The sequence below is a fragment of the Pungitius pungitius genome, chromosome 7 (genome assembly GCF_949316345.1).
Source record: "Pungitius pungitius chromosome 7, fPunPun2.1, whole genome shotgun sequence".
In the NCBI taxonomy this organism is placed as follows: Eukaryota; Metazoa; Chordata; class Actinopteri; order Perciformes; family Gasterosteidae; genus Pungitius; species Pungitius pungitius.
In genome coordinates, this window is record NC_084906.1 from 227745 (window position 1) to 254275 (window position 26531).

The 26531-nt window shown below is 43.5% G+C and overlaps 2 protein-coding genes across 9 annotated transcripts in view; one reads left to right on the plus strand and one right to left on the minus strand.

Annotated features, from left to right (window-relative positions):
• The window catches only part of mcf2l2 (MCF.2 cell line derived transforming sequence-like 2), a 65406-nt gene that overhangs the window by 29134 nt on the left and 9741 nt on the right, over window positions 1-26531 (plus strand). For 4 of the 8 annotated variants that reach the window (XM_037469335.2, XM_037469336.2, XM_037469337.2 and 1 more), the window contains 14 exons: window positions 9143-9209; window positions 9839-9954; window positions 11148-11217; window positions 12071-12163; window positions 12325-12417; window positions 13485-13607; window positions 14801-14881; window positions 15255-15395; window positions 17440-17532; window positions 18076-18154; window positions 22370-22406; window positions 22505-22602; window positions 24399-24494; window positions 25106-25210. In XM_037469335.2, the coding sequence (XP_037325232.2) occupies window positions 9143-9209; window positions 9839-9954; window positions 11148-11217; window positions 12071-12163; window positions 12325-12417; window positions 13485-13607; window positions 14801-14881; window positions 15255-15395; window positions 17440-17532; window positions 18076-18154; window positions 22370-22406; window positions 22505-22602; window positions 24399-24494; window positions 25106-25210 (1292 nt within the window). The remainder of the gene's footprint in view (window positions 1-9142; window positions 9210-9838; window positions 9955-11147; window positions 11218-12070; window positions 12164-12324; window positions 12418-13484; window positions 13608-14800; window positions 14882-15254; window positions 15396-17439; window positions 17533-18075; window positions 18155-22369; window positions 22407-22504; window positions 22603-24398; window positions 24495-25105; window positions 25211-26531) is intronic. The other 4 variants (XM_037469340.2, XM_037469341.2, XM_037469342.2 and 1 more) reach the window with 2 other exon arrangements.
• On the minus strand, window positions 477-7747 carry LOC119216469 (lactosylceramide 1,3-N-acetyl-beta-D-glucosaminyltransferase A-like). The gene is made up of 2 exons (XM_037469346.2): window positions 7701-7747; window positions 477-2493 (listed from the first exon to the last, which is right to left on the minus strand). Exon 2 carries the CDS (start codon window positions 2071-2073, stop codon window positions 877-879), a length of 1197 nt encoding a protein of 398 aa, XP_037325243.2. The 5' UTR covers window positions 2074-2493; window positions 7701-7747; the 3' UTR covers window positions 477-876.

A 26531-nucleotide genomic window follows, 5' to 3' on the forward strand; every position in this document is an offset into this window, starting at 1 on the left:
ACTTGATCGGTTGAGTGGTAACCAGTGGGATGGTTTAACTCCAATTGGTCCGGGTCTGGATCTGCATGTGGCGGTTTCCTACTGGTTGTCTGCTGTCTCAATAGGAAAAGTCTTATGCAAATTTGTCAGCCTTATTGCAGGAAGTACAACGTTCAAGGGCCAAGAATAGACTACTAGTAGGAGGCTCTACTTGTTTCTGACCAGCCACAAGACAGTGTGTACAATTATGTGTTCTATTTCCACATTTGCAGTTTTCATAATGGTTAATGCTATTCAAGGTTATGATCCATGCAAATACCAATATTACATTCACAGTGGACGATCTGCAATATGTTTGTCGATCAAGGCACAATTGACAACAGGACTGCATCTTTTGCAAGTTTGTTTTCCTTTATTGGTCTACATGAGATCTTGTTTTGGACATGCCAAGACATTTCAAGTGTAAACAAAAGAAAATGAGCAAATTACAGGATCATAAAACATTTTTCTTAAAAAAATCGTATCATTTATTACGGTTGCAATTTTTTCAACATTTGATTAATTGTGCCTTCAGATTTGACAATGGGAACATTCATCTTTGTCCACTGCCTCAGAGACACCGGAACTCATCTTATTTAACAGCTAGTTTAGACTCTCCAATCGGAGCCAAAGGAATATGAAAGTGTGCACACTGAGAAGAAGAACCTCATTTGAACAGAAGCAGGATCGGTTCTACTAATTTCTCCCCAGCTCAAACAGTCCGGGTGATAACTAAAGGACACCCGGGTGCATTTGTTTGCTTAACAGAAGGGCTTTCATCTTAATTTGCATCAGAGCAAATACCTAAAATAGGTGCCATTATTTGTTCTAGGGGCACATTTAGCATGTGAAGAGCATTCATGTAAAAGCAGCCATACAGGAGTAAGTGTTCTGGTGGTAAGGCAGGCACAGCAGCGCCACCCTCACTGCAGTGCAGTACAAATTACTTACAAATCCCCCAGAATTTCCAGACACTGTAGGGTCTGTTGCTGCCTGCCAGAGCGTGCGCACGTCCGTGGTGTGACCGTGAGAAGTGATCATGTGATGATAGATGCAGGGGTGATACGGAGTCTTGCCCTCCCCTGAAAAGTACACATGCTCCTGGGGGTAGACCCCCACAGTCTTGGCACAAATCCCCATAAAGACATCGTCAATGTACATGGAAGAGTTCAACCACAAAGTTGCGTGATAAATCTTGGCCGCCACATCCCCTGAAACCACGTACCCCGCTCCAGAAGTGTAGTCTGGGTAGGAGGGCCAGGGGTACAGCTCGTGGGAAACGTGGTATTTGCTGTTTTTCCGGCGAACTGGAGGGGCTCCTCTGTGTACGTGTCCCACCCACAGGTCTTTGACCCCTGATTCTGTACTCTGGAGATGCCGTAGGTATTTCACCAAATTTGGCAGATGGACAAAAATGTCATCGTCTGCAGACATGAGGAAGCGTGCCTGGGGGCAGTACTCGTGGCCCCAGTGGAACTGCAGGAGCAGTTTGGAAGTCAGGTTGTGGAAGGTGTCCAAAAAGTTTTGCTGGATCAAGTCTCCGTGATCCCGGTCCTCCTGCAACAGCGCGCTCTGCACCCTGGACCTCCGTCCGACATCTGCGTGCACGCCAAGGGCGAACACCATCCTCACTCTCGCCCCCAGTTCTGACCAAACAAAGCTCTCGTTTCCCCACGTGTCCCTGATGGCCTGCCGGCGCTCAAAGTTCTCCGGGGAGGATTTTACAAAAAGCAGCAGGAGGACATCCTGACTTTTCCGGACTCCGCCCCCGACTCCACATTTGCCCGGATGGTTGATGAGGTACGGATAGTTAACGAACCCACCGTCCACATCATGAAGCCCATCCTTCCTGTTGTGATGGATGGATCTGAGGGCGTAGGAGGAATTGAGAAAGTTGTAGCTGTTCACCAGGTAGCGGTACGTGTAGGACCTCATGTGGCTGACCACATGGTGGTCCAGGTCTTCCCAGCAGACCATCAGCACAGACAGCAATAAACTTGTGGTCAGCAGCTGAATGCACTGGCACTTGCGGATACGACGGAAGTTCATGAACATGGCGATTAGGGCTTATATATCTAAACCTGTGTTTAGAGTGTCTTAATAAACTCTGCCTCCTGTCACTCGAAAGCTTGACTCCACTTCTCACCTCCTCTTTTCTTATTATATACTCTATTGTCTTGCCTCATATATGTTCTCTTGGCCTCTTCCAGTCCTATTGAATGGCTTCTCTTCCTTTTGATGTTGACAAGTCCAGCAGACCTTTCCCTAGGCTCCTCAGCAGTTGTACATGTTTTGTCTCTGATCTTTCAACGTGAGATGCTAAAGCTCCACTTACAAAAATGGATCAGGCCTCAGGTGTCTCCAATCCAGCTAAAACAATCCAGGATCCTCCTGCATGCTTCTCTTCTCAGAACGTCTTTTTCCATCCTCCTCTTGGCTACTGTTGCAACGGCGTCCCTTTGGAACACATAGCACCTGACCAAGAGAGAGACATGTACAATCAGACTCATATAGAGGTTTTTATGCACGTATCACTTTAAAGCTAGAATACACTCATCCTGAAATATGGAGTTAATTCACTCAGCAATTTATCATGATTTTTAATCAGCGATTAGTTTTTGTCTACACAAGAATTGAGTGTAAAATTGTGAAGATTCTCTGGTTTTGTATCATCGTAAAGTTTTGGCCTGTTGGTTGCAGAAGGCGGGACATCCAGAGGTCATGTTGAGGTGTGCTGGGGGAATGGTTCTATCATTGATTAGTCAGACAGCCTGTGATAGGTTAACTAAACATTGGCCATATCAACAGTTTCAGGGTACGTGAGCAAATGCACAATCCCTATATCTTCATCTCTAAAGCTTTGCATTTAGCCAAAGGAGGACAAGCATACATCATTTTATTCATTTAAGATGTGCTGTGCTAATATTTCAATAATGTTGGTGAAAAAACCTTTGCGGAATCACAAGTCGTAAAAGATCCTCTTTAGCCTGTGACGGAGGCGGATCCATGCTGCTGCACATGCCACTTCCATGTCTTTCAGGCTCTTTCCTTATGAGATGATGATTTCAAGTAATGTTTTTTACGTTTTTTTGACAAAATTGCTTTAATGACTAAGTTCAATCAATCAATCGATCGATCGCATGAGCCACAAACCTTTTCCCAGAACTGAGTAACTCACCAGAGACGTGAGCAAACTGGCTGAGAGCAGTACACCTGGTACTTATTGCATCACCATCATCGTAGTAGGTTCCTACCATATTACCATATTACAAGTACATTTGAATATGTCATCATAAGCTGTTTAAAGATACCTGTGAGGCACATAACACATGGAACAATGCAGATACAAACATTGCTTCTTTCCGTCATGTACAACATTGTTGTGGCTCCATGTAAAGTAGTGAGGAGGCTTAATGTTCTGAAAGGTATCCATGTGGGGATTCCCTCCACACTAAACTGGAGACTGGTGCTGGGATTATGGACCACAGGACTGATTCTGGCTCTTTGTTCCACTTTAATATTGCTGTATGAATACACTAGGACTGGTTCCACTGTGTGAATTCTCAGGGGCACATTCACACTCCTTTAAAGGAGAAGTTGACCATATTTCGGTTTCTATGTCTGACGTCAGCACCCATTGGGTAGGAGGGAATGGTCAAACTTTAATCTTCATAACCGCTGATCAAAGTCTCGTTTGCACATTGAGAGTCAAACAGAGCTCTGTGGCAGGTTTGGTTTGAAGCCCATCTGTCTCCTGCACACTAACAATCTGCAAGTCACAAAAATGAAGAGAAGCTCAACAACTCAACAGTGGACAGGCCTCTTCTACCAATTACACTGCTGATCACAGCTAATTACTTTACACATGACCACTCAGTAAGCGGCAGCACAGGGCGTCCTGTTTGCTCTCTGGGAATGTGCTCTGACTTATCCGTCCCCTGCTGTCTCCCCCAGTTCCTTTTGTAACCTTTGAGTTTCACCTGCTTTTTTCCTATTAATGTTGGTGAAAGTATCAAAACATGTGAGAACACAGTGAAGAGCCAACCCCGCTGAACTCGTCCTCAGCCCCTGTCCCTTTTGAAGCTCCTTTTACCGCTTAAACAAATATTGACAAATTCATTTTTCTGTTTTATGGTTTAAGCGGTAAAAGAAACTATGAAGTTGATTCTGCCACATGAGAACACAAATAAGATTTGAACAATACATTCACTCATTACTAACATTTGGTCAGTGGCTCCACCCTTCAAACTAACACCGGGTTATGGACTTGATGCGTGTCACTTTGTCTCTACATGAAGGGTTGTTTCATGAAGCTCCAGCACAGCTCTGGCCTTTACTTAGACACCTACTTGCTGAGGTTGAGGAGAGGATTGAGTCTACTGATGAGGGACGTGCAGTCTGGGTAGGCAAGGTATTATCAGGTTTTATTTATATTTTTACTGTTTATTCTTGTGATTTGTATTTACAAATGTGTAATTGTTCACAGTGACAAATGGAGAAGAAGTGGTAGAATAAGCTGTGTCTTCACCGTCTATTCATTGTGGACAACAAGTGAAAAACCCACATGCACACTAACATTTTAACATGTACGGGAAAAAGCAACACTCTGCTGTGCCTTGCACGTATGTGCAATGTGTTATGCCAGTAATCATCTACATTACGTATTAAACATGACCAATTAAAATCGGGATGTTACTGGACATCTGTGCAGCTGACGTCACTACACCAGCTCGTACGTCTAAATGACGCCAGCGGCGTCCAACAATATCACAGATTTGAGGAGTTTCTCTAAACTCCAAAATGAAGTCAATAGAAAGAGGAGGTCTGTGGCACATTGCCCTTCCACCATGTGGGCTTGGTGCCGTTAACTCTACTGATGATGCCATGAATAGAAATGCTGAGGCGGCATAACGCACTATAATAGAGGGACTTTAGCCACTGAGCACGGAAGCTGCTGACTCCCGTGCAATGCTGACATACAATAGGCCCAAACAAATATTTCCACAGCAGCATATTTTAACTTGGTGTCGCTACACATGGCTGAGCATTGGCCATTGTGGTCAATCAAACCACTGTTAGCTACTCTGATGACTGAATGGCCTTTTCTGCTTCCTGTGACTTCACAGCACGGAAGTGTCCATTTATGTCCATGAACACACGTCAGTACCTGCTGCTTCAGATTCTCAACATTACTCCACGTGCAACTGATCAGACGACAGTTGTCTAATAATGAGGTACTCGCCTCATAAATCATGGCACAGATTTAACTTTTTAGTACAGATATTACTAGTCTTAGTTGGCATTTTAATCAAAACGTCCAAATTGAATATGGTACACAGCGAACCCACAATCAATGAAACACGTGTAAAAATGGGGGAACAGAGAGCCTTCATGGTAGAACATCCAAAAACACCAAAAGACATTCAATGATTTGTTCATTTTGACTCCTAAAAGGACGTCTGTAAGTATTCTATTCAACTGTGTCAAACTGTAAAGCGTTAAAGAACATGTGAAAGTGAACTTTCTCGTGATGTTCAGCAAACGGTCATGGTTTGAGTTAAAGTAGAGTATGTTTGTTACGTAATGCAGGTACCTTTCTATGTACTGAACGCAGTAACGTGTTCTTCAAATACATTACCTTGTTGTAATCATCATATGATGCTGCGTGCAAACAATAACTACGCTTCCATGCAGGCTGTGACTTGTCTGTGTTTAGCTGCACATTTGAAGTATTGGCTCATCGTTTTGTGGTCACTGGTATGGAATAGAGAGTGCTCTGAGTGATGCTTCTTCCTTTACTTTCCAAGGCCAGAGGAGAACTGAGAGGGGCACATTCTATTTGTAGACTCTCTCTCAACAACTGCATTGTGGTTCTTTAGAGTGTTAACATAACTCAGTTAATTGGACACCCTAATGCACATGAAAGCTCAGGTGTTGATGTTCGACACGGAGCAGATCTTATTGCTTGAAAAGCCCAAATTACTGAGGCAACTTCAGCGCTTACTGTACTAGTGCAGTCAGTCCAGAGGACTCCACCTTGAAGCATTTAACTTGTTTTAACTGAAATGAACAAACATTAGTCATAAGTCTGACACAAACCTCACCCCACTTGTAGGTGAGCAGCTTTGAATATAGGCAAATGTGCACCGAAGCAAACGTTCCCTCCCAGGAGGAAGTAGTTATCTGGCCATCGTGCTGTGTGACTTACTTACACACTCAGAGGGATTTTGGCTATTGGAGTCAAATATTGCAGGAATGCAGACTATTTTGATTATTTAGGCTGTAGCTACTTGTGTTGACTCAACGCTATGGTCTGGTCACTGGTTTGGAAACAATGCGTCAAATATGTCTAAATATAGATCTTTTCTCTCACAAAAGGAGGAAAACTGAAGAATTATTCTTGTTCTATTTGTGTACTTCCGATTGAATCATTGTGCTCGCCAAAGCAATTGGTTATCTTTGATTGCAGCGTGGGCCCACCCATGTGAGGAGATGGTCGTCACACACATTGAAAAGAAGATAATTAACCAAAGCACTTTGCACTTGGAATGATGGGAATACTCCCACATTGTAGAGAAACCCTGAAAACTATGTTGGTTCACAACCCCGGGGGTCCAAGCCCAATCCAGGGACTCGCCCTGAAGGATGTTGGGGGATATTTTGTCTTTACATCCTGTTTGATCATCTGACTTCTCAGCATTCTAAACGCATCACTTGTTGTAGGATCAATGAGAACCAATTAACAATGAACTATTTTGTGAGACCAGGTGTTCATTTTGAGTGTGTGTAGCATTTGGTGCATGTAACAAGGAAAATTGACAGACAGACTGGACTATTTGTATGTTAGGTGAGCCAACGTCTTCACTGACCTGGATCAATTGAATGTTGGTTCTATTGTACTCAAAACCCTTCTTTGTTGACTGCATATGACCTATGTCAGTAATCATTTTTCTTCTCATATTTTGATGCAACAATATGTATGATCTTGTGTGTCCAGCCATGAACGATCAGTGCGCCTGCACAAGATGTAGTCTGCTTCCATCGCAGATCTCATTGCAGAACTTATAGTTGAACTGTGACAGACGTTTACTTTCAATTGACACAGTTGGAAGGAAACAAGAGAAAGACGAAGATAGATCCAAAGACGCTTTCATCCAAAGCACCTGTTATCATCAAGATTCTTCCATGAGTCATTCTTTCTCTGTAAACCTTATGTTGACTTTATTTCCTTTAACTAACCTCAGCAGTCAGACCACAAAATGGAATGAAGAAAACCGAGATAACTATAGAAAAAAACAATTTAAAGGAATGGGATCTACTTTTTGGATTTAACATCCTGCTTGCTCTCTGTTCCTGTGCTAAGCAGCCTGCTCAGTCCAGATACTGTAGACTGGATGGCTCGGCAGAGATCCGGTGAAAAGGTGCTTGGAGGTCTCGGACTACTTATCTGACTCCATCACCTGATACATCCATCTTTTCCCCCCTTTTGCCCCGACCCGTACCTCCCTAACTCAGTCAGTACTGCAAGCTGAGACTCTAAACACTTGAAGCTATTATAGACTTTATTTAGCACACACACACACACACACACACACACACACACACACACACACACACACACACACACACACACACACACACACACACACACACACACACACACACACGCGCTCCTGACTTACCAACTGCTTCTCTTGTTCCATAACCGTCTTTGGCTTTCCCTCTTCTCCCCCAGTCAGCCACCCAGTAAAGGAAGGTCCCAGAGTGAGCGCTGTGAGAGAGAGACACTGGGTGTGGGTGTGTCTTGTAAAGGGGGAGGAACCACCTGGCAGTGGGGGAGGTCAACTCAAATATTGTATGAATAACCAACTAACCAACCAACCAACTAACTAACAGACTGACTGTCTCCTGTCTCCTGAGCGGGGACGGGGACGGGGACGGGGCATCCTCACATCTAGTAGCCACCGTGTCCTGTCCGAACGCCGGACTGAAACACAAACCATTTCCCATCATCATCGATGGAAACTCAGACAGAACTTTCTTATCTTCTTCATCGCTGCAGCCACTTTTTGTTCTCATCAAGTACGGAGTTACCTGCTGCATCTGCTACGGTCTACATAGCAGCCTCTAATACCTGTGTGAGACGCACCTGGTTTCCACTTACCTGGATGCTAACTTGAGCGAGAAAGTTTACTTGTCAAACCCTGTCACCCAGAAGCCCGCTGTTTGTGTTCAGTGTAATAGACCTATTCTCAACCCAAAGCGTGTAGGTACAGGGGTACACATTAGGGTCAAGGAGGCAGCAGCAAACCGTGCTTCATCTTGAGCGCGTGCCTTTAGCTTTTTCATTGTTTGTTATCGTTAAAAAAGTTTCTACAAGTACGTGAAATACAATCTAGTCTTGTTGATCTGACATAAAACTGCAGAGAAAAAGCACAGAGGGAAAGTAAACAGTAGTCGAACTTGGTGCAAAATATAAGAAGAAGAAGAAGAGAAGTGTAAAACATCTTTCACACTTCTCTTCTTCTTCTTCTTATATTTTACACCCAGTTCGATGGGGAAAGAGGGGGGGCAGGGTGTGGAACAAAGGGGTCTGTGTGACTGGACACATGTGTGAAATTGTTCAATTCACAGCCAGTGTACAGATAATGATCACAAGACTACGGTGTCACATTCTTAGTTCTTAAAGGGTAGAGAGGGGAGCTTCAGTTGTGGTCCAAGTACTGCTTTTTCACTTAGATGGGTGACATGATGGATGGGAGCATCTGATGTCTTCTTTTTTTAGCTTTTTTGACTATGCAGCTAGAACTGCTAAAACTCCTTGTTGGGGCGGATTTGTCTTCATGCATATGAAAAAACGCATTGAATCGTACAACCTTGTTCCTACTCTGCCTTGAAACATGTATTAGTTTGTTTGTCAGCTTGCAAAGACACATCCCATCGCAGTGCATGGACCCATCATGTCATGTTTTTTGGGTGCAGATTCAGCCGCATGGTTTCATCATGATTACCGGTGCATGCAGGGCCGGCTCTAGCCCATTGGCTGCCCTGGGTCGCCTATAGGAAGGGCCGGCTCTGTGTGCATGCAGTAGAAATCAACCTGTTGTGTGCTCCTTCTCTGCAGACACATCATGACTGAGCTCATCGAAACAGAGAGGCTGTATGTGGAGGAACTGCAAAGTATCATGGAGGTATCGTATGTTTGTATAATTCTAGAATTATACACTGCATTGAATATCTTGTCAGATAAAAGGACCCATGTTTAAGATTAGTATGACAGAGCCAAAGATATCCAGACGTTTGTCCCAAATATGGGTCCATCTCCATCAGTACTGGGTCCTATAAATCCCACAATGCAACTTGTTAGTGTCTGTAAGACTAAGCAAACCAAGAGCCCTTTAAAATGTGCCACTAGATGTGAACATAAGCTTCCTGTTAAAGAAGCGCCGGCTCTGGAAACAAACACCTATGTTTTAATTACCTGAAGGCCACGCCGTTGTGAGGGGAGAGCTGTAGCTGGTTGTTAGCTTCCATCGGCCCACTAGATGCCACTTAATCTGACAATTAATCCTAATCTTTTAATCCTATTTGATACACTTCTATTAGCTGAAATATTCTTTTGAGATATTAGTAAAAAATAACTAGAAAATTGTGATCGAAAAAAACCAAATGACTTGTCTTAGTATTCAATTAAGGAGGGAGTAGGGAAATTCTTAATGCAAATAAATGTAAAACTTTAACTACTGGCGGTGTGTGATGGCTTGTAAGTCATTGTCATCGCCCACAACTGCTCTTCTTCTAACCTCCTCCTTCTTTCCAGGGTTATTTTGCAGAGTTGGATAACTCAGCGCTCATCCACCTCATCCCCCCGTCCCTGGACAACAAAAGGGACGTGCTCTTTGGCAACCTGCCAGAGATTTATCAATTCCACAATAGGTATGCACAATGCATTCTGTATATTATCCTGCTTCATATCGGTAACCAACAAGCATGTCCCTCTAATTAATATCCTAAAGTTCTAAGTCACTTGGGTGAACCTGTATCTAAACTAAATATAGGTCCCATGCTGTGGGAGTTATGTCAGGCTCTTTCTATGGTTGTTTTAAACAGCTTTTGGGCAACGAAAACACTGGATTTACTAAAACATTGTTATAATTAGTAAACTGATTAAGTGTACTTTAAGGGGCTGGATTCAAATAGTCAAAACCCCTAATGTCTATTCCTAACCACTACTTTGTGACCTATGTGGAAGGAAAGATGGTAAGGAAAGTTCATGAGGAGTTAGGAAAGGACAAGGCGGCGTTTAGTGAACCGACTCCACTTCAGCTAAGCTGTGTAGTTGTGATGGACAGAGACGCATGTTGGGGACGTCGGTCTTCAGTCTCTTAGTGATGCAGACGACACAACCAGGTTCAAAGTAAAACAGGAGGCGAGCCGTGGGCTCAGGTGTGGGAGGCGCCTTGCCCCTGAGTCTCTCCTCCTGCTCCCTGTTTTGAAGGGGAGCCAATCAGTCGGGATGCCACCCAGCTGCACTTATTAACCACCTGCTGGCACCGATCCCTGAAGCAGTCCCCCGCTCGCCCCTCTGCAGCTGAGCTGACACCCCCCCCACCACAGTACAATGAAGTGGTGTCATAACAGTAGCAGTTAAGACAGTCGATTTCTCAATTGAGGGTCACTGAGCTTTCCCAGTCCAGTGTGCTTCAGCCTGAGGACCAAGAACCAAGGGCAAACACACGTTTTACACATTTCAAAATGTAGGCAGTCCGTCCCCACACGGCAGAGCACCGTGGCCTCAGATTGGAGGTTCCAGCCCTCATCCCTGCTGCATTCGCCTTGGAGGTCACCAAGGAGGTCAACAGGACCACATCATGTGCAAATCAAAGACTAAGTGTGGACTCTTTAACGTGTTCTTGTTTGTGCAGTGGTCAGAAGACTACAGAGAAATACAAGTGTTTTCACAGGTTGGAAAGGGGAGGTGGGACTTTTTAAGGGAAACATCAAGGATTTCTTTAAATAATGAGATGAGTTGAGTTAGGCCAACGTACCCCAAAACGTCCAAATGAAGGACTATAGCATTAGTGCTGAAGGATGTGTACATTCCCATTCTGATCATTCCCAATGTACAGGACGTTTGTGAGGGAGCTGGAGAACTGTGCAGAGAAACCGGAGCTGGTGGGAACTTGTTTTCTGAAAAGGGTGAGTACTGTCGTGGCACAATTACATTCCACAGGTATTTGTTTTAATACAAGAAGTACTTTACTTGGACTTTTACTTGCTATGCATCATTTCTACAGTCTATATCTTTTCTTGGGTCCCTTTTAGATCTGGTTTTTAGTGTTTGATTCATTTCCACATTCAGGGAGGACTCCCACAAAATGTGATGTGTGGATGGGATACCTTGTGTAGAAGAAACCTAGTTCAGTGCCAGCACATGATTCAACAAACTGAAGTTGTTTAATTGTTAGTGCAGGCGAACAGAGATTGATCTGAATGCAGAGTGAGGAAGAGTCCGAGAGCAGTTGGTCTGTCAGACAGGAAACAGGCTGGATGACAGGCTTTAGACAGGCAATGGTCTGGGAGTCAGAGATGAGGGCACGTGGTCTAAGGGAAGTGAGCAGGAGGAGAACAACTACAGAGCTGTAAAGCTCATGCATCTTTTCACTCTGCTACCCACTAAAGGCCTTCTACATTGTGTTGCCCCTCTTTAGGAAACAACCGCTTTGTCGCTCTATTATGAGACTATTTCATATTAGATCCAGTCTTTTAGTTTGTATGACGTACCAACATCATGAGCAGCAGATTTCTGAAAAGCAAATGACTGTAAATTCAACAATCTCAAGTTGTCCATTATCTTACTGTCTGATGTACAAACCACCATGTCATATTCCTTGTATGTTTAACATACTTATTTGCCAATAAATGTTCCTGATGATTCCTGATTCCTGGATTATTTTGTTAGAATAATTACCCAGGGTTTAATGAATGAGGAGGTGAGGTCTTTTTCCCCACAAACCGTGACCTTCACTCACTCGTGTCTCTGTGTATTCAGAAAGAAGAGCTGCAGGTGTATGAGAAGTACTGTCAGAACAAACCTCGCTCTGAAGTCCTCTGGAGACAGTGTGGAGACAGCCTCTTTTTTCAGGTAACACACTGAACAACCTGAACCTAGAATTTAAATTTCCTGCATCATCAGCACTGTTGGTGTCCATTTTCTGCAACCTAAAAGCACAGCTTGTGTTGACACATGAGCTGTAGATTCAACACTAAGTCCTGATGGACAATGGTTTGTATTTGTGACGACAGGAATGCCAGAAGAAACTGGACCACAAACTCTCTCTGGATGCCTACCTGCTGAAGCCTGTGCAGAGGATCACCAAATACCAACTCATGCTCAAGGTAACAACACATAGAAAGCTGTCCTTTCAGCGTCTTTGATTTGGCTACAAGATCTCATTAATATTATTCAAATGTCTGTACAATAATAAGATGGCATTAAAGTGCATGTGATCCCAGTTAAACACATCTACTCACGCATTGGGTTGACAAGGTTGCTTGAAGTTCTGAAATTCAATGCAAAACAAAATTGAATAGTTTTTTTTTTTCTTATTTTCAAGTTTATTGTTGGTCAGCCTGGAAAAGGAGTGAGAGAGTAGGAGACAAACATGACTGCAACAGAGCTTCCACAGGGGCAGTCGAACATGTTCCGTTGCATGCATTGCCACCATTTAAATACATCAATACATACATTGATTATTTTATGGATATGAACTGAAGGTACCACAATTCAATTGTAAAGATGAAATGGGAAAGGTGCTCAATACGGAATTCAGAACCGTTTACCTTCACACGGCTCTCACCACAGCAGTGGCTGATCGGGCAGCTAACAGTGCTAACAAGGACAGGACTACATGATCACAGGCCTGTCCTCTGGTCATGAAGTCCTTTGAGAGCCTCGTCCCACCTGAAGACCCTTACCGACCCCCTCCTGGACCCCTGCAGTTCGCCTACAGAGCCAACAGGTCTGTAGGCGATGCTGTCAACACGGCCCTCCACTTCATCCTCCAGCATCTGGACTCCCCAGGAACCTACGCCAGGATCCTGTTTGTGGACTTCAGCTCTGCCTTCAACACCATCATCATCATCTCTGCTGCAGGACAAACTCTCCCAGCTGCACAGGATGGTGGGGATGCAGGGGTGGGGGGATTAACTGTTAAACTGGTGCAGTCGAAACCACTTAGAGCTCAACGCTCTGAAGACAGTGGAGATGGTTGTGGATTTCTGAAGGAACGCAGCACCCCGTCCCCTCCAGGCACAGACGTTTTGAGCCCCTTCCCTCTGTCAGGAGGCTGCGGTCCATTAGGAGCAAGACCAAGACATGGCTTCAGTGCCCTAACAAATATCGTCAGTATTTATCCTTTATCATCCTTTGTTATTCAATTTTCGGACCCCTTCCTATCTTCTAGGAGATGTTAAAGTGCAGTAAGGGTGAGGGCACGGCTGAGTTGGAGGAGGCTTTATCCACCATGCTGGACATCATCAAGTCTGTCAACGACTCCATGCACCAGATAGCCATCACTGGCTTTGAGGTCAGTGAGTAATCATTCATCATTTGTAAAGAAGAACAAAGGTGATCACTGAGCATAAATCCCTCCTCTTATCCCAAATGAATCATCATTCCAATTCATGCAGCATGTTCTGTCAGTCCAGATGTCAACCATACAATGGATTTCTGCTGAAGTGCTTTCCCTGTGTCCATCTCTACAGTGGACCATAGGTTTTGATAGCTAGGATTGAATCTAGCTATAAGGGATTATTTAGTGGACATGGAACTAGGATGACCATTCAGAATTCTATTGTCATGCATACAGTACTACCTTCATAGAATACCAGTTTGATTAAAACACTTGAACCTCCTACTGTGCTGTGCTTAATGAGGCTGGATGAAGAAGTAAGAAATCCTTTATGGTTTAGGGGCCGAGGCCCGACCAGACCTCAATTCCTGCTGGGATGGTCTTATTTCCACTGTCCTCCCCCAGCCACGCCGTACACACATGTTCATCAAACTGGTTATTCTTGTCTATATGGTCCATACTGCACATCCCTGTCAGAGACAGAGACTCGATCCTCTAACTGTCAGATCTTCTACAAACTCACACACTTGATATTATCACCAGCTTTTCTGTACTTTTGTCAACAATCATTATAATCACAAGATAACTGCAGATGTTAAATCACTGCATATCAAAACACAATACATACATGCATGAAGAAACCATTTGATTACACATTACATTACATTTATTCTTATGCTCTGTGTTCTTTGGCCTTATTCCGTATTTCATTCCCTTAACTTCAAGGCAGCTCTTCTAAAACCAACTCGGCAACCTATATCTAAATCTAAACCTTTTTCAAGGACCTCAAACTTTCTAAATAGCACAAACTTGTAAATACTTTAATACAATTGGCGTAATTCTACCAGTTGATTGGTTTTTAAGATTTGGTCCTAAGCATGAGCAATGATGAGGACTTGTTATGTCAGGCTGCCTGTTCCCCCACATGTGCAAACACCTGCACTCAGCAGATTGAAGAGCAGGGCCCTGTTCCTCGTACGTGGTTAACGGAGTGAGCCGGATAATGTTCAGGATAAGATGACGGGTTTCAGTTCGGTCCATTTTAAATTTACAGGTGGGTTAATGTGCATTCCAGCTGTTAAAGTGTGACATATGTCACAGGGTTGCTTTTCTCTACTTCATGGCGTGGCCTGTGTTGGTGTTCACAGGGGAACCTGAGTGAACTGGGGAAGCTGCTGATGCAGGGATCCTTTAATGTGTGGACTGACCACAAGAAAGGCCACAGCAAGGTACAAGCCCTCACTCACCCACAGCTCAGGTCCCTATGGCACAAAACATTCTGAACGTATACCATGCCTGCTTTTTGATCTTTACTCAAAGAGAAATGATTTGAGGAACATCGATTGTCTTTCAGAAAATGAGTTTTTTTCTACCATTCCATGGAAAAAGGGATGGTTGGATAGATGGTCATATGGATGGATGGTTAAAATGATGGATGGGTGGATGGATGATAGAAATGAAGAATGGGTGAGTGGTTAGATGGATGGAAGAAAAAAAACAATTGTTACCACCAAACTGTGTATGAACCGGACCATGATCGTTGAACAGTGGGTTGATAAACGTACAGGCAGCCTCCTAAAACAACCCACTCACTGGTTTCAGGTGAAGGACTTGGCCAGGTTTAAGCCTATGCAGAGGCATCTGTTCCTGTATGACAAGATGATGCTGTTCTGTAAGAAACGAGAGGAGACCACAGAAGGACATGAGAAGACCCCATCCTACAGCTTCAAACACTCGCTCAAGGTCAGAGTTTTTATCAAAGTGTGACGGGGCTTTAGGGGAAGAACCAACATCACCACCTGGGGACTCACCTCAAGACACCTCAAGAATACAGATGTAGATTCCATGCAAGCTGTGGATTGGTCTAAGACGCTCGTTTGTTGGAATTTAAATAAAGGGTGTTATTAGAGAAAACAATAAAACCAATATAAGTGCAAATCACTAAAAAGGGGGGGGGGTCAAGATTATAATATGCAGGGAAGTTGAACACAGCAAACAAAACAACTGAGGAAAACAGCAGAAAGTAAACCAAAGAAAACACAAGATTACACAATAGAAAATGGCAGTGGCAGGTTCTCTCTGTACAGCACAAGACCAAAGGGGGAACTGGGGGGGTAGGGTTAGTGTACAGAATTTAAGACATACAATTTAACACAGGACCTGGCCTGCCACTAATTTGAGTTGTCATTATGGAGCAGGAACAGGAAACAGGAAGTTGGGTTAGAGATGGTGAGACATTTCAAAGAAGAAACCGTAGAGAACTTCTTGAGATTACACATCATGTCTTTTGATGTCTGTCATACACTGGATGAGTTATCCTGCTATGTGGTGTCTAGGGTGATGGTTAGAGAGAGCAGCTCAGAAAGCAAAAGAAAAGGAGGACTTAACCTGTCACTCACTCTGACAGCTGACTTGTTCAGTGACTCACTGAGCTTCACTCTTCACTCTTTTGTTATGTTACTTGTTCATTCCAACATTGATTACATTCAAACTTTTCCTCAGAATTGCTCAAACAAAACCTCATAGTGACAGAGAAAATGATTTTGGTAAAGTCTTTGTTCTTTAGGTTTGTAGTGTTGGGTCGCACCAACTTGACGAGGTGCATACCGCCACCTACTGTACCGGAGTGTGCAGATTCTGGGTTTATTGCTCAGCCTTCCACTGTTTCCTGGATCCTACGATCTAGTCCCGTCTCTTTTATATATCGTAGCAGTGCCCTAAAGCACTCATGCTCACCCTGCTCCACTACCAGAACTCCCTCTACGCTCCACTTCTGTCCCTGCTGGCATATTTTAGCCTTCAATCGGTTTCTTTCCTTATTGTATTTTTGACACTTCATAAGGAAATGCTCCACGTCTTCTGTTTTGTTACAATTATTCCACTTGTCTGTTCCCGCCTTAGCTATTGTTCCCTCACCACCTCTCTTATGACCTTTCCCAAAGGAGATGATTTCCTCTTGTGATCTTGAGCTCTCTTTGATCCTGTCTGCTCTCTCGTTTCCCTCGATGCCTACGAGGGCCTGGACCCTGCACATTTGTACACTGACCCTTAGTCTTTGGAGTCTCAGCATTAACAGGGATATTTCCAGCCCTAGATCCTCTCGCGCTGATCGGGGAAAGTCTTTCAAACTTCACAGCCTTGGTTGCGTGGCAATGAGATGGATGTCTTCAACAGAGCAAAGCCTGTATTGCCTTCTGCTCCTACGGCAGCAGTTTACACCACTCAAGATCAGCTCAGGTGCATCCTGTTTCCTCTGATCATCCTTGAGCTGTTTCTACAACTTGATTGGAGTTTACCTGTGGTTAATTCCGTTGAATGGATATTCCGAAAGGTCCATGCAAGTACCCACAGTTGAAGGAATGATGTGTAGACCTGTGAAAACTTCTAGAGAAGGTATTACGGGGGTTAAGTTCACTGCGTGACTTGTACAGACTGTTAATCTCATCTATCATCAGAGAAATGGTGAAATGTATCCACATGCTCTGTTTAATGGAGCCATGTCCCAGGGGAAGAGGATACACACACACACACACACACACACTATCAATGGATACCTTCACTTTGATTTGGGTCTTTTCAAGTTGTGTTCCTATAGAGACATAAAGTCTGGGTGAATTCTGTTCTTTATGCTTCTATTACGTGGACTTGTTTGCATCATGAAGCAAAGCCAGTGTTGTTCTGGGTCTGTAACAGGTCACCTGACCACAAGCAGCTTACACTTATTCTCACATGACTGAGACAAAGCTTTGCCGCATGTCACAGTGTCTCCGTCTTTCTGTCCGTCCAGATGAGCTCTGTGGGGATCACAGAGAACGTCAAAGGCGACATCAAGAAGTTTGAGGTGTGGTACAACGGCAGAGAGGAGGTTTACATTATCCAGGTATGTTGATGCAAATATCTGATTAAAGAGGTAGAAGTGAATGAGATTTGCGTACAGGAGCTTCTTTCCTACGCCATTAATCAGCACACACCCCTCAGACTAATCTCATGACTTTTTGGATGGAGCCCATCCCCTCGGGTGGAACCTACCTCACTGCATCTGAAGTGGTCACAACTAGTTCCTCCTCCACCAGCTACAGTAGGAAAAGGCTGCTCACCTGCCAATGCATCAGTATTCCAAATGTAATAGCAGCATATATGTATGTATATGCATTAGTCAGAGGGGATTTTAAATGCAGAAAGAACCTGTTGGTGTAAATGAACTTGAAAACGAAACACTTTATTTAAGAACATTTCATTTATTGTTGTGGAAGCGTGTTGGGAGGTGTTATGTGACATGTACCACAGATCTCCTCTGGGGGGCAGTGTTGTAGCACACAGCTCTCCCACTTAACCGAAATACCGCTTTGTATTGGTGCTGAGAGGCTTCCTATGTACTTATTTATTGGTGTGTGTGTTTGTGTGTTTGTGCATTCTTCTCCAGGCTCCTTCCATGGATGTGAAAAATATGTGGGTGTCAGAGATTCGAAAGGTTCTTACAGGCCAGCTCGAGGCGTGCAGAGGTACACACACACACACACACACACACACACACACACACACACACACACACACACACACACACACACACACACACCTATGCTCCTGAAAACATCACCCTCTTTATGTATTTTTTACCGCTGTCATAACAACACACTCGGTTCTGACTTGAGGCAGAAAGAGGAGCTCTTTTCCATGAGAATCCATTCATGTCCATGTCATGTGACACAAATTCACCCATCCACGCAGGTTCTTCAGACGCAGGGAAAGCTGCTCTGATTATCTGACAGACTTGTTCTTCATTGTTAGCAGGCGAGATTCACGTTTGACATCACAAACAGGCCGATAAACAGGCTTAGGAAACGGTGAAAACGTTACCGTGGTTACAGTTTAGACCTCATACATTTTCTGTTTGATCTATTTTCTACTTGATCTGTCTTTAGTTATGGGAGGCAACAGCAGCCTGTGAACTTTTCACTTTTTTTATTATTATAGTTGTCCTGTAACACTACTGATTATACTATGACATATATACTTAGAACATAGTTGTGTGCTGGAAAGGGGAAAGTGTTCTTGGTGCTGCTGGGGTTGTGTGAAAAGAAAACATGGAACACACACAGAAAGCACACGTTTGTTATATCACTTCAACTAGGTGCTACTATTGTACACATCTTTGCAAACTACTAGATATTTCCACAACTTTTATAAATAGTGTGAAACTTTTTTAATTCTTATCCATGTTCTGGTTGATTTCCCCATGCTCGGGCTCCATAATTATTTCCTGCTGCCGCAACTCAACGCTTCTCTTCACGCAGCGGCATCGATCAGCACATCTTGCTCGTCCTGATGCTGTCTGTGAACATGCAAACATAACTACATTCTATTTAGCTTTTGTATTATTTTTGGAAGGACAAAACACATCAATATTTAGGACATCAAGTACAGCCTTCATTTTGACTCTCACTCAAGTCCAAATGATGAATACAAAGGTCACCATGTTAGTAGATTGTGTTATTTATGTTAATTAGATTCCACACATCACACATTGTGTGTGATGGGATAATATGAAGACAGAAAACAGACACACAATGGGTCAAACAAAGTCAGGACTCTGACTCAGTAGAGCAGTGTTTGTTAGACTGTGGATGTTTGTTTGGGACGTTCATGACGCCCACCCAGGTCAAGTCAGTCTGCATAACCCATTAATACACATGTACAGGTAGTGTAATACAACTCTACACACACACCTGGCCTCCATCTCCTCTCTCTCCCTCTCCCCATGTGTCCCTTCCTCTCTCGGCCCCTTTTTGTACCAGTAAGCATCACTCGTCCACAGGTCCACTCTGGACACCTGACTGACATGGAGTGTGGGGAGTAACAACATGGTGGCCCTGTCCTGACGCCTGCACAGCAGAGGCTGTCGGAGGCAGCCAGCGAGCACTGGGACTCCTCTGAGGAGGACGGAGGATAGAGGGGGTTTGTTAAAGGAGGAGGAGGAGATTGAAAGCAATGGGGGGAGACGAATAGAGAAGGAGGCAGAATGATAGGTGGATACAAAAGAAGAAAGACAGAGGGAAGAGATGTTCATGGTGGAGATGGAGGCTGAGACTCGGCACAAAGGGAAAGAAGGAGGCTCACATCTGAAGAGAAGAGAGGGTGGAGAGAGGTAGATAGCACAATGTGCTGAGGAAGAGATGGATCACAATGTGATGTATGCATGTACCGAAGGAACACTCATTAGAGAGACGATTTGACAAAATACTCATTAGCATTAACACACACTTCATGGTCTTCTTCATCTTTTCTCCTCATCAAATGACTGTCTGTGGTCAAGAATGATCATTACCTTGTCTCTCATCTTCATGAACTCCGTAAGCTGAAGAAGAGCAAGAGATGGAAAAAGCTTCTTGTTTCAAGCTGAAGATGAAGAATGAAGCGTACTTATACCTACAACAAGGAATGCAATCCACATATAATCGTGAGCCCGGACGTGCTTGGAGTAAATATATATATATATATACACACTTATATGTATTGCCACCTTTGGCCAAATGTATGGATTTATTCATAACTCAGTGAAAACATTTAAGAGGAACTAGCGAGAAATCTTTTCATTCCCAAGCATGATACGTGAAGAATTTCACATTTTTTAGATTAAAATTTGTTGTGGTATAGAAATATTGCAACAAATCCATTCCAATTCCATCACTAAACAACATAAAACAATACAGGTCAAACACCAGGGACAGTGGGGCGCTGCGTCGCCATGTGTAAACATGTAAAACCTAACCGTGGGAGGGAAGTGGAAATCTGAAGAATACCTTTCATAATGAGTACTTGTCATATTCACATCAATAAGGCGACATGATGCCAGAGGTCCTCACTGCGGCTCTCTGCTGCTTTTCCTCGGTCTGCCACAATGGGACCAGCCTTTATGAATAAAACATGGGCCAATCCCTGATGAGAAAATATATCCATTTTGCTGAATACAATATTTGGAGCATGTGGAATGGCTCCCTGCTGACTCTGCATTTGTGCGACAGCTTCATTGTTCACTTGGAATGGGAGGCGACAGCAGCATCCTTGGTCTCTCACTTCTATCAGCTGTGCATTTGGCCGTGGCTGCACCTCACCTTGTGTAGATATTTTACTAGATTTTCCTCTGTAGGTTGCTGGATCTGTTAATGTTAACACATTTGTGATATCTCTTGTTTAGGTACAGTTGATATGTGAAGCTGTCCCTCTGATGTTTCTTTGTCTGTGCAGAAGTAAAACAGATCACGCAAATAACAGCATCTCAGTTGATGCAGCGCTTTTTATGCATCAATATTACGGCGATGTTGGAACAGAAGGGGAGGTGAAGCGTTTTGTTGTGAAAGATGACGTTGCTGTGGAGCCAAAAGTGATGAGAAAAACAGTTGTTACATCTTTTTGACTCCATCACTGTTTGTTCTGTTGCTACCATTTATTACCTTGCTGCCAGTTCCTGTCCATTTCCTATGGTGCAGGGCCAGAATCTGATATAGAAACTCAGGGATTTACAAACAGGACTCAGTTTCCACTTCAAGCCTGACCCCATTCCCCAGCTTTCACAGTAGTGATGTTGTTCATCGTTGTGAGACTTTTCACTGAAAAGCTTGCGATATCCCAGAACCTCTCGACTGCCTTTCTGCTTTATCAATTCCCCTTCTGATTCTGGCCTTGGTTCCTCCCTCTGGTCTTCCCTCGGGTCGGCCCCCAGACATCACCTGTCCTTGCAGCCCTCCCTCAGGTTGTCCCCTGAAACACGTAAAGCAAGTAAAATAGTCGTCAGGGTCCGTATCGGTGCACAAGAACCACCGCTGCCCCACAGTGACCGAGCAGTCCGGGTCCGTGGATGATGTCATCATCACACCGCACCATACGGGGCCGTATTGTCTGTTAGTGCACGCCAATTCAGGACAAAATAAGTATTGTGACTTCGTCACCACCAACATTTTTAACAAATAGAATAGATTTAGTCATAGTTTTGATTTTTTAAGATCTGTTTTTCTTTCACGTCTTAGTCATGGGAATAAAGTCATTAACCCTTTTAGTTCCAGCCCGTCGCCGGGAATCCCAAGACGCCGCGTGTACATCTACCACAAAACATCGATAAGAGGCTCATCATGAACCCACATAATAACACCGTTAGAAAGCTTAAAGTCTGTGCTCCAGAGCCAGCCACATCCGGTTGAACAGGCTCCAAACACAACCCCAAGTATTACGCCGTTCCACCCTGAATCGGCACAGACCCACCACGACTCGCTGACTGACTCACGTATACATTTCAAAGTCCCATTCCACGTTTTAGTTGGTTTTCACGCATACTTGTGTCCTTTTGGATAGAACCTACTTGGATCCAGACTGAGGACCCTGATGTGAAAGACTGCACTGTGCAGCAGGAGGAATATTAGAATGCTGGCATGAAGGAGGGTCCTCGGCAGCACAAGTACAATATCGACGACTTGTCTATGTTCATGTTGTCCTGTAATGTGTCTCCTGGTGATTTGTTGAACATACTTATTGATCTCATTAGGACTCTGCTCTGGCTTATCATGACTAAGTAGTCTGACTATCAGACCTCATGTGTTGAGGCAGCAGACCAACAAATGCTCATGATAAGGATTTCTTTAAAAGTCAGATGGACAATTGTCCCTGCAGAAACGATGCAATGGTTTGATGATTAATAAAACAAAATGTCTCTCTTATGTTCACAGAAGCCAGCCAGCTCAACGTCTACGGGGCCCCCATGAGGTCAGCATCGCACAGAGGGCAGCATGATATCATCTTCTTGGTACGAGAACCACCAAAACCAGAGTTGAAATCCGCTCCCTGTGCCCCATGTTCTGCAGGAATGTGCGTAAAATGGCGCTGAGACAATCCAATTCATCAAGTCCAGAGTCAGGCTTCAGGAGAACCAACCCCAGCCCCAATATGAGGCAGAAGAGAGGTGAGAGGTCACTTTAAAACAGACTCCGCCCAAACTAACTCTTTGGAAGTGTTCTTTTCTTAGTTCTGTCGTCAGAATAGAATGTATTGTACATCTTTTACATTGTTGATTCTGTACACATGACATCCATGTCAGTCTGTCCATCCCGGGAGAGGGATCCTCCTCTGACCTTCTCACTAAGGTTTCTTCCTTTTTTCCCCATTGAAGGGTTTTTGTTCCTGTGCCCATGTGAGGGTTTGGGGACAGAGGATGTTGCATGTGTACAGACTGTAAAGCCCTCTGAGGCTAATTTGTAATTTGGGGCTATAGAAAATAGAATTGAATTAAATAATCAGGTCAATATCTACTACCGCCCTCGCTACGAGTGCTAGACAAGACACACGGCAAAATAAATGCAGTAAAGTGCTGGAAAAATGCATAGGATCATTTTAATGATCAACCATAATAATTCTTTAGATGTCCTGTTGAAAAATAATTTTCTCAAAGGGTAGATAAATATTTGATAGGAATTACTAGATACTTATGAAGATATATGTACTATATATATATGTACTGTATATGTAGATGACCACATAGAACTGGATTGAATGTATGTGGATATAACGCTTTCCACACAGTCAAAGCTCGGATGCGGTGTCACTGTGAACAGTTCCACAAGGTTTTCTTGTACATAATGATTTCTTGTTGAAATCAATAGTGCTTGTATAGGAAGTCATTGTAATATTCAGATCTTGACATTCTCAAAGAACTCTCTTCCTATAAAACGCAGTTCAAACAGTTCATAGTTCATTTTTGAATGGAACACTATCGTTAGTGTAAAACTGTAATTGTGTTTAAATGTAGACAAAAATGCATTTTCAACTTTAACCATATTAGTCTGAACGTGTTCTTAAGGTAAAAAAAAATCTATTAAATTAGACAAACCAATGACGTCTAAAACTATGAGATGGATGGAAGTAGCCTAGCAGCTAGCTTAGCATAGCAGTGCTTTAAGTGGTCCGTTAGCCACTCACCCCCCTTCTGTTTGACACGTGGAGTAATTCCTCTGCTCTGTTCTCCGCTGCGAGAAGTTCTCTCCATCTTGAAGTAACTGACTGCAGATAGCGACCGTTTTGTTTCCAGGGTCAACATCCAGTTAGTTGGAAATGTCATGCTGGTATCATAATTTGAAGGAATCCTGGATTTCATCTCTTCTTTCTATTAAAAGCTAGTGTTCAGCGAGGGGCTTAGGCTCGAGGAGGGAGATTTGTAATTGAGGAGGAGCAGACAGATGTATCCAAACTGGTGATAGGAGCTGAGGATTCTGCTCAGACTGGTAGGCTGATGAAGCTGATGGACCTGATTAACCAGACAAACCAAATGAAGCTGATGAAACTAAGGCTACGGCTGATGAGGCTTATGAAACTGAAGCTGAGGCTGATAATAGTGATGAGGTTGATATTGCCTTATTTATAAAGGCATGGTTGTTGATTTAATTAAAATTTGGGAATATCCGCAGAGACAAAACAGTTTTTTGTGTATTTTGTGCTATAAAGTTTGGCATTTTAAAATGGATCTAGTGGTTGACCAGCTGGGGCCAAACTCAAGCTTCTTAGTTTTTTGTCATTCAGGGGGTTGTCAACATTCTGAATAAAAGGAAAGGGATTAAAATAACTACCACTATGAGATATCTGGAAGGTGCAGTCTTTTTGTCACTGTTATACTTGTAAATCCTATTGGAACCAATATGTAACATTTCAGGCCTTTTCTCCCTTCTCCTCTGAACTAAACCCTCCTTTCTCTCGCTTCCCACTCAGTCGACGCTTCAGCCGGCCAATCAGGCCACTTGGCTGCTAACGCTAGGAAACGCTTCACCTTGCAGGGGTTTTCCAACAGGAGGTCTCTTCCAGCAGGTAACGGCCCTTTGCAGGCGTTATCATCACGGCGTCCCTGTCATCGTGGCCTCATTGCATTGTCGGTGTCATCATTGTTCTGCACCCATCTTGCCTCTGTCCTTTCTTCAGGGTACATTCTTCGCTCTCTTCCAGTTATGTTTGACAGATTTCTCTGGTGGAAATCTGTTAATTGTGAGCTCACAGCGTGTCATCTTAATGAAGCCACATCTCCCTCACTTCCTCCTCTGCTTTTACCTGCTCATGTCAGTAACCTCCAACGAGGAGGCTGTTATTCAGGAACCAGAGTTGTTGAGAAGACAGCAGGAGATGAGCAGAGCGATGCTACCAGTCTATCGGCTACTGATATCTAACTTGTCCTATGAGTTATTCTCATGTGTATATACAGTTGGCTTTGAGTTGTATAGTCCAAGGCAGGGGTGACGTAGGCCTACATGTCAGTTCAAAGGTCATTAACTCTCGACTCCTTGCTGTTGGACCACTATTGGTAATTCAACATCGTTTCATATGTTTCCCAAATGGGAAAGGCTGCTTTCCCTTTCTTTAAACGCCATGTGTCCCTGTTCCTCTGCTACTTCTCTCTCCATGTCCACATCTCCCGTGGGCTGCAGAGCCGGCTGCTAAGGAGGCAGTGGTCACCCGCCGCTTTTCTCTCGCCTCCTCACTCACCTCCTCTTCCTCCTCCTCCTCCTCCTTCGCCACACGACGCACAAAAGGTACCTGACGAAGTGTTCCAGCCTCCACGTTGGACTCTTTCTATATTCCCTTTCTTTTCCAGCTTTGAGCCCTGACATAAACCGAACACTCTCACCGGAGAGTAATGACATTTTTATTTCACTGCGTAGCTACATTAGCTATTTATGTCCAGTACTGATGGATGAAAAAGTCACATGTTTATTCTTACTTAAAATAAAGGGCCAGAATGAAGAAAATTGTCTTTGGCTAATACCTTAAACTACAACTGAATACATCATTAAAAACATACGTTGTGATGTCTTGTTGAAAACGCGTTTTCAAAAAGGAGGAATTGATTTTGTATCTGTGAGGTCTATCCTTTGTTGTGCCACATTGTGCACTAATGGAATACAGTTATACAGCAAACGTAACATCTATGCTGTACATCTCAGTGAGATTTATGTTATTTATGTACAACATGGAGCTAAAATGTTTTATGCATCCCAGTGAGGGATGACAGAAACGTGTCATGTTCCTTTTCTCACGCCAAACGCAACCAAAACACTGGATGAAATGTTTCTGATCACCATCTAGCTGACTGCGCTCTTGAAATTCATGAGATGCATAGAAATGGTTCTTATGCCTCTGACAAGAACGAAAGCATTATTAAAGGGAAAAAGGACAAATGAATGGACGTAAATAGTATTTTTAGAAAGCTACAGTGAGGAAATAAGAACTGTGATAAGCTGACATTTGAAAACGCAAGCTGACATTCACAGTGGCAGCAGAAGTGCAATTTTCAAGAAGTTCATTGTTAACTACTGGGCAGGAGCAGAATTAAAAACCCCACCAGAGGGATATTAAAGCTTCCACTCGCTCTGCTCCTATTGTAGTGCAGCGTTCCTATAAGGTGCCATATGGTCACGTTATCTGTTTGGGTAAAACTGGTCAAATAGAAACCCATTCACAGCAGCACTGCAATGTGCTCTCACAGATTTAGAAGGCCTCTCAGCCTGGTTACAATTAATTATTTAAAGGTTAATGTTATTATTTAGTAGATTACGTACAGACGCCCATTTCTGTCCGTGTGTTGTAGTATTCTTAGTATGAAAAGGCCTTATTTTCATCTATTGTTCAGGAGATAAACACAGTAAACATCTTAGAACACACTCACTAAGGCATCAGCAGCTTCTTCAAACCAAGACATACTTCTTAATGAAGGAAATTCATTATTAAACCATCACAACACCTTCTATTGATGCCAAGTGTACGCATGTAAAGCTAATGCTTTTCAGAAATTCAATTTGCTACAGAGTGCTGCTTTTCCAAGGCTGCTGGTAATCATTAAGATTTGGAGATAAG

Excerpts from the sequence above, each read along its gene's own strand:
- LOC119216469 (XM_037469346.2), bottom strand. The coding sequence starts at position 2,073 with ATGTTCATGAACTTCCGTCGTATCCGCAAGTGCCAGTGCATTCAGCTG.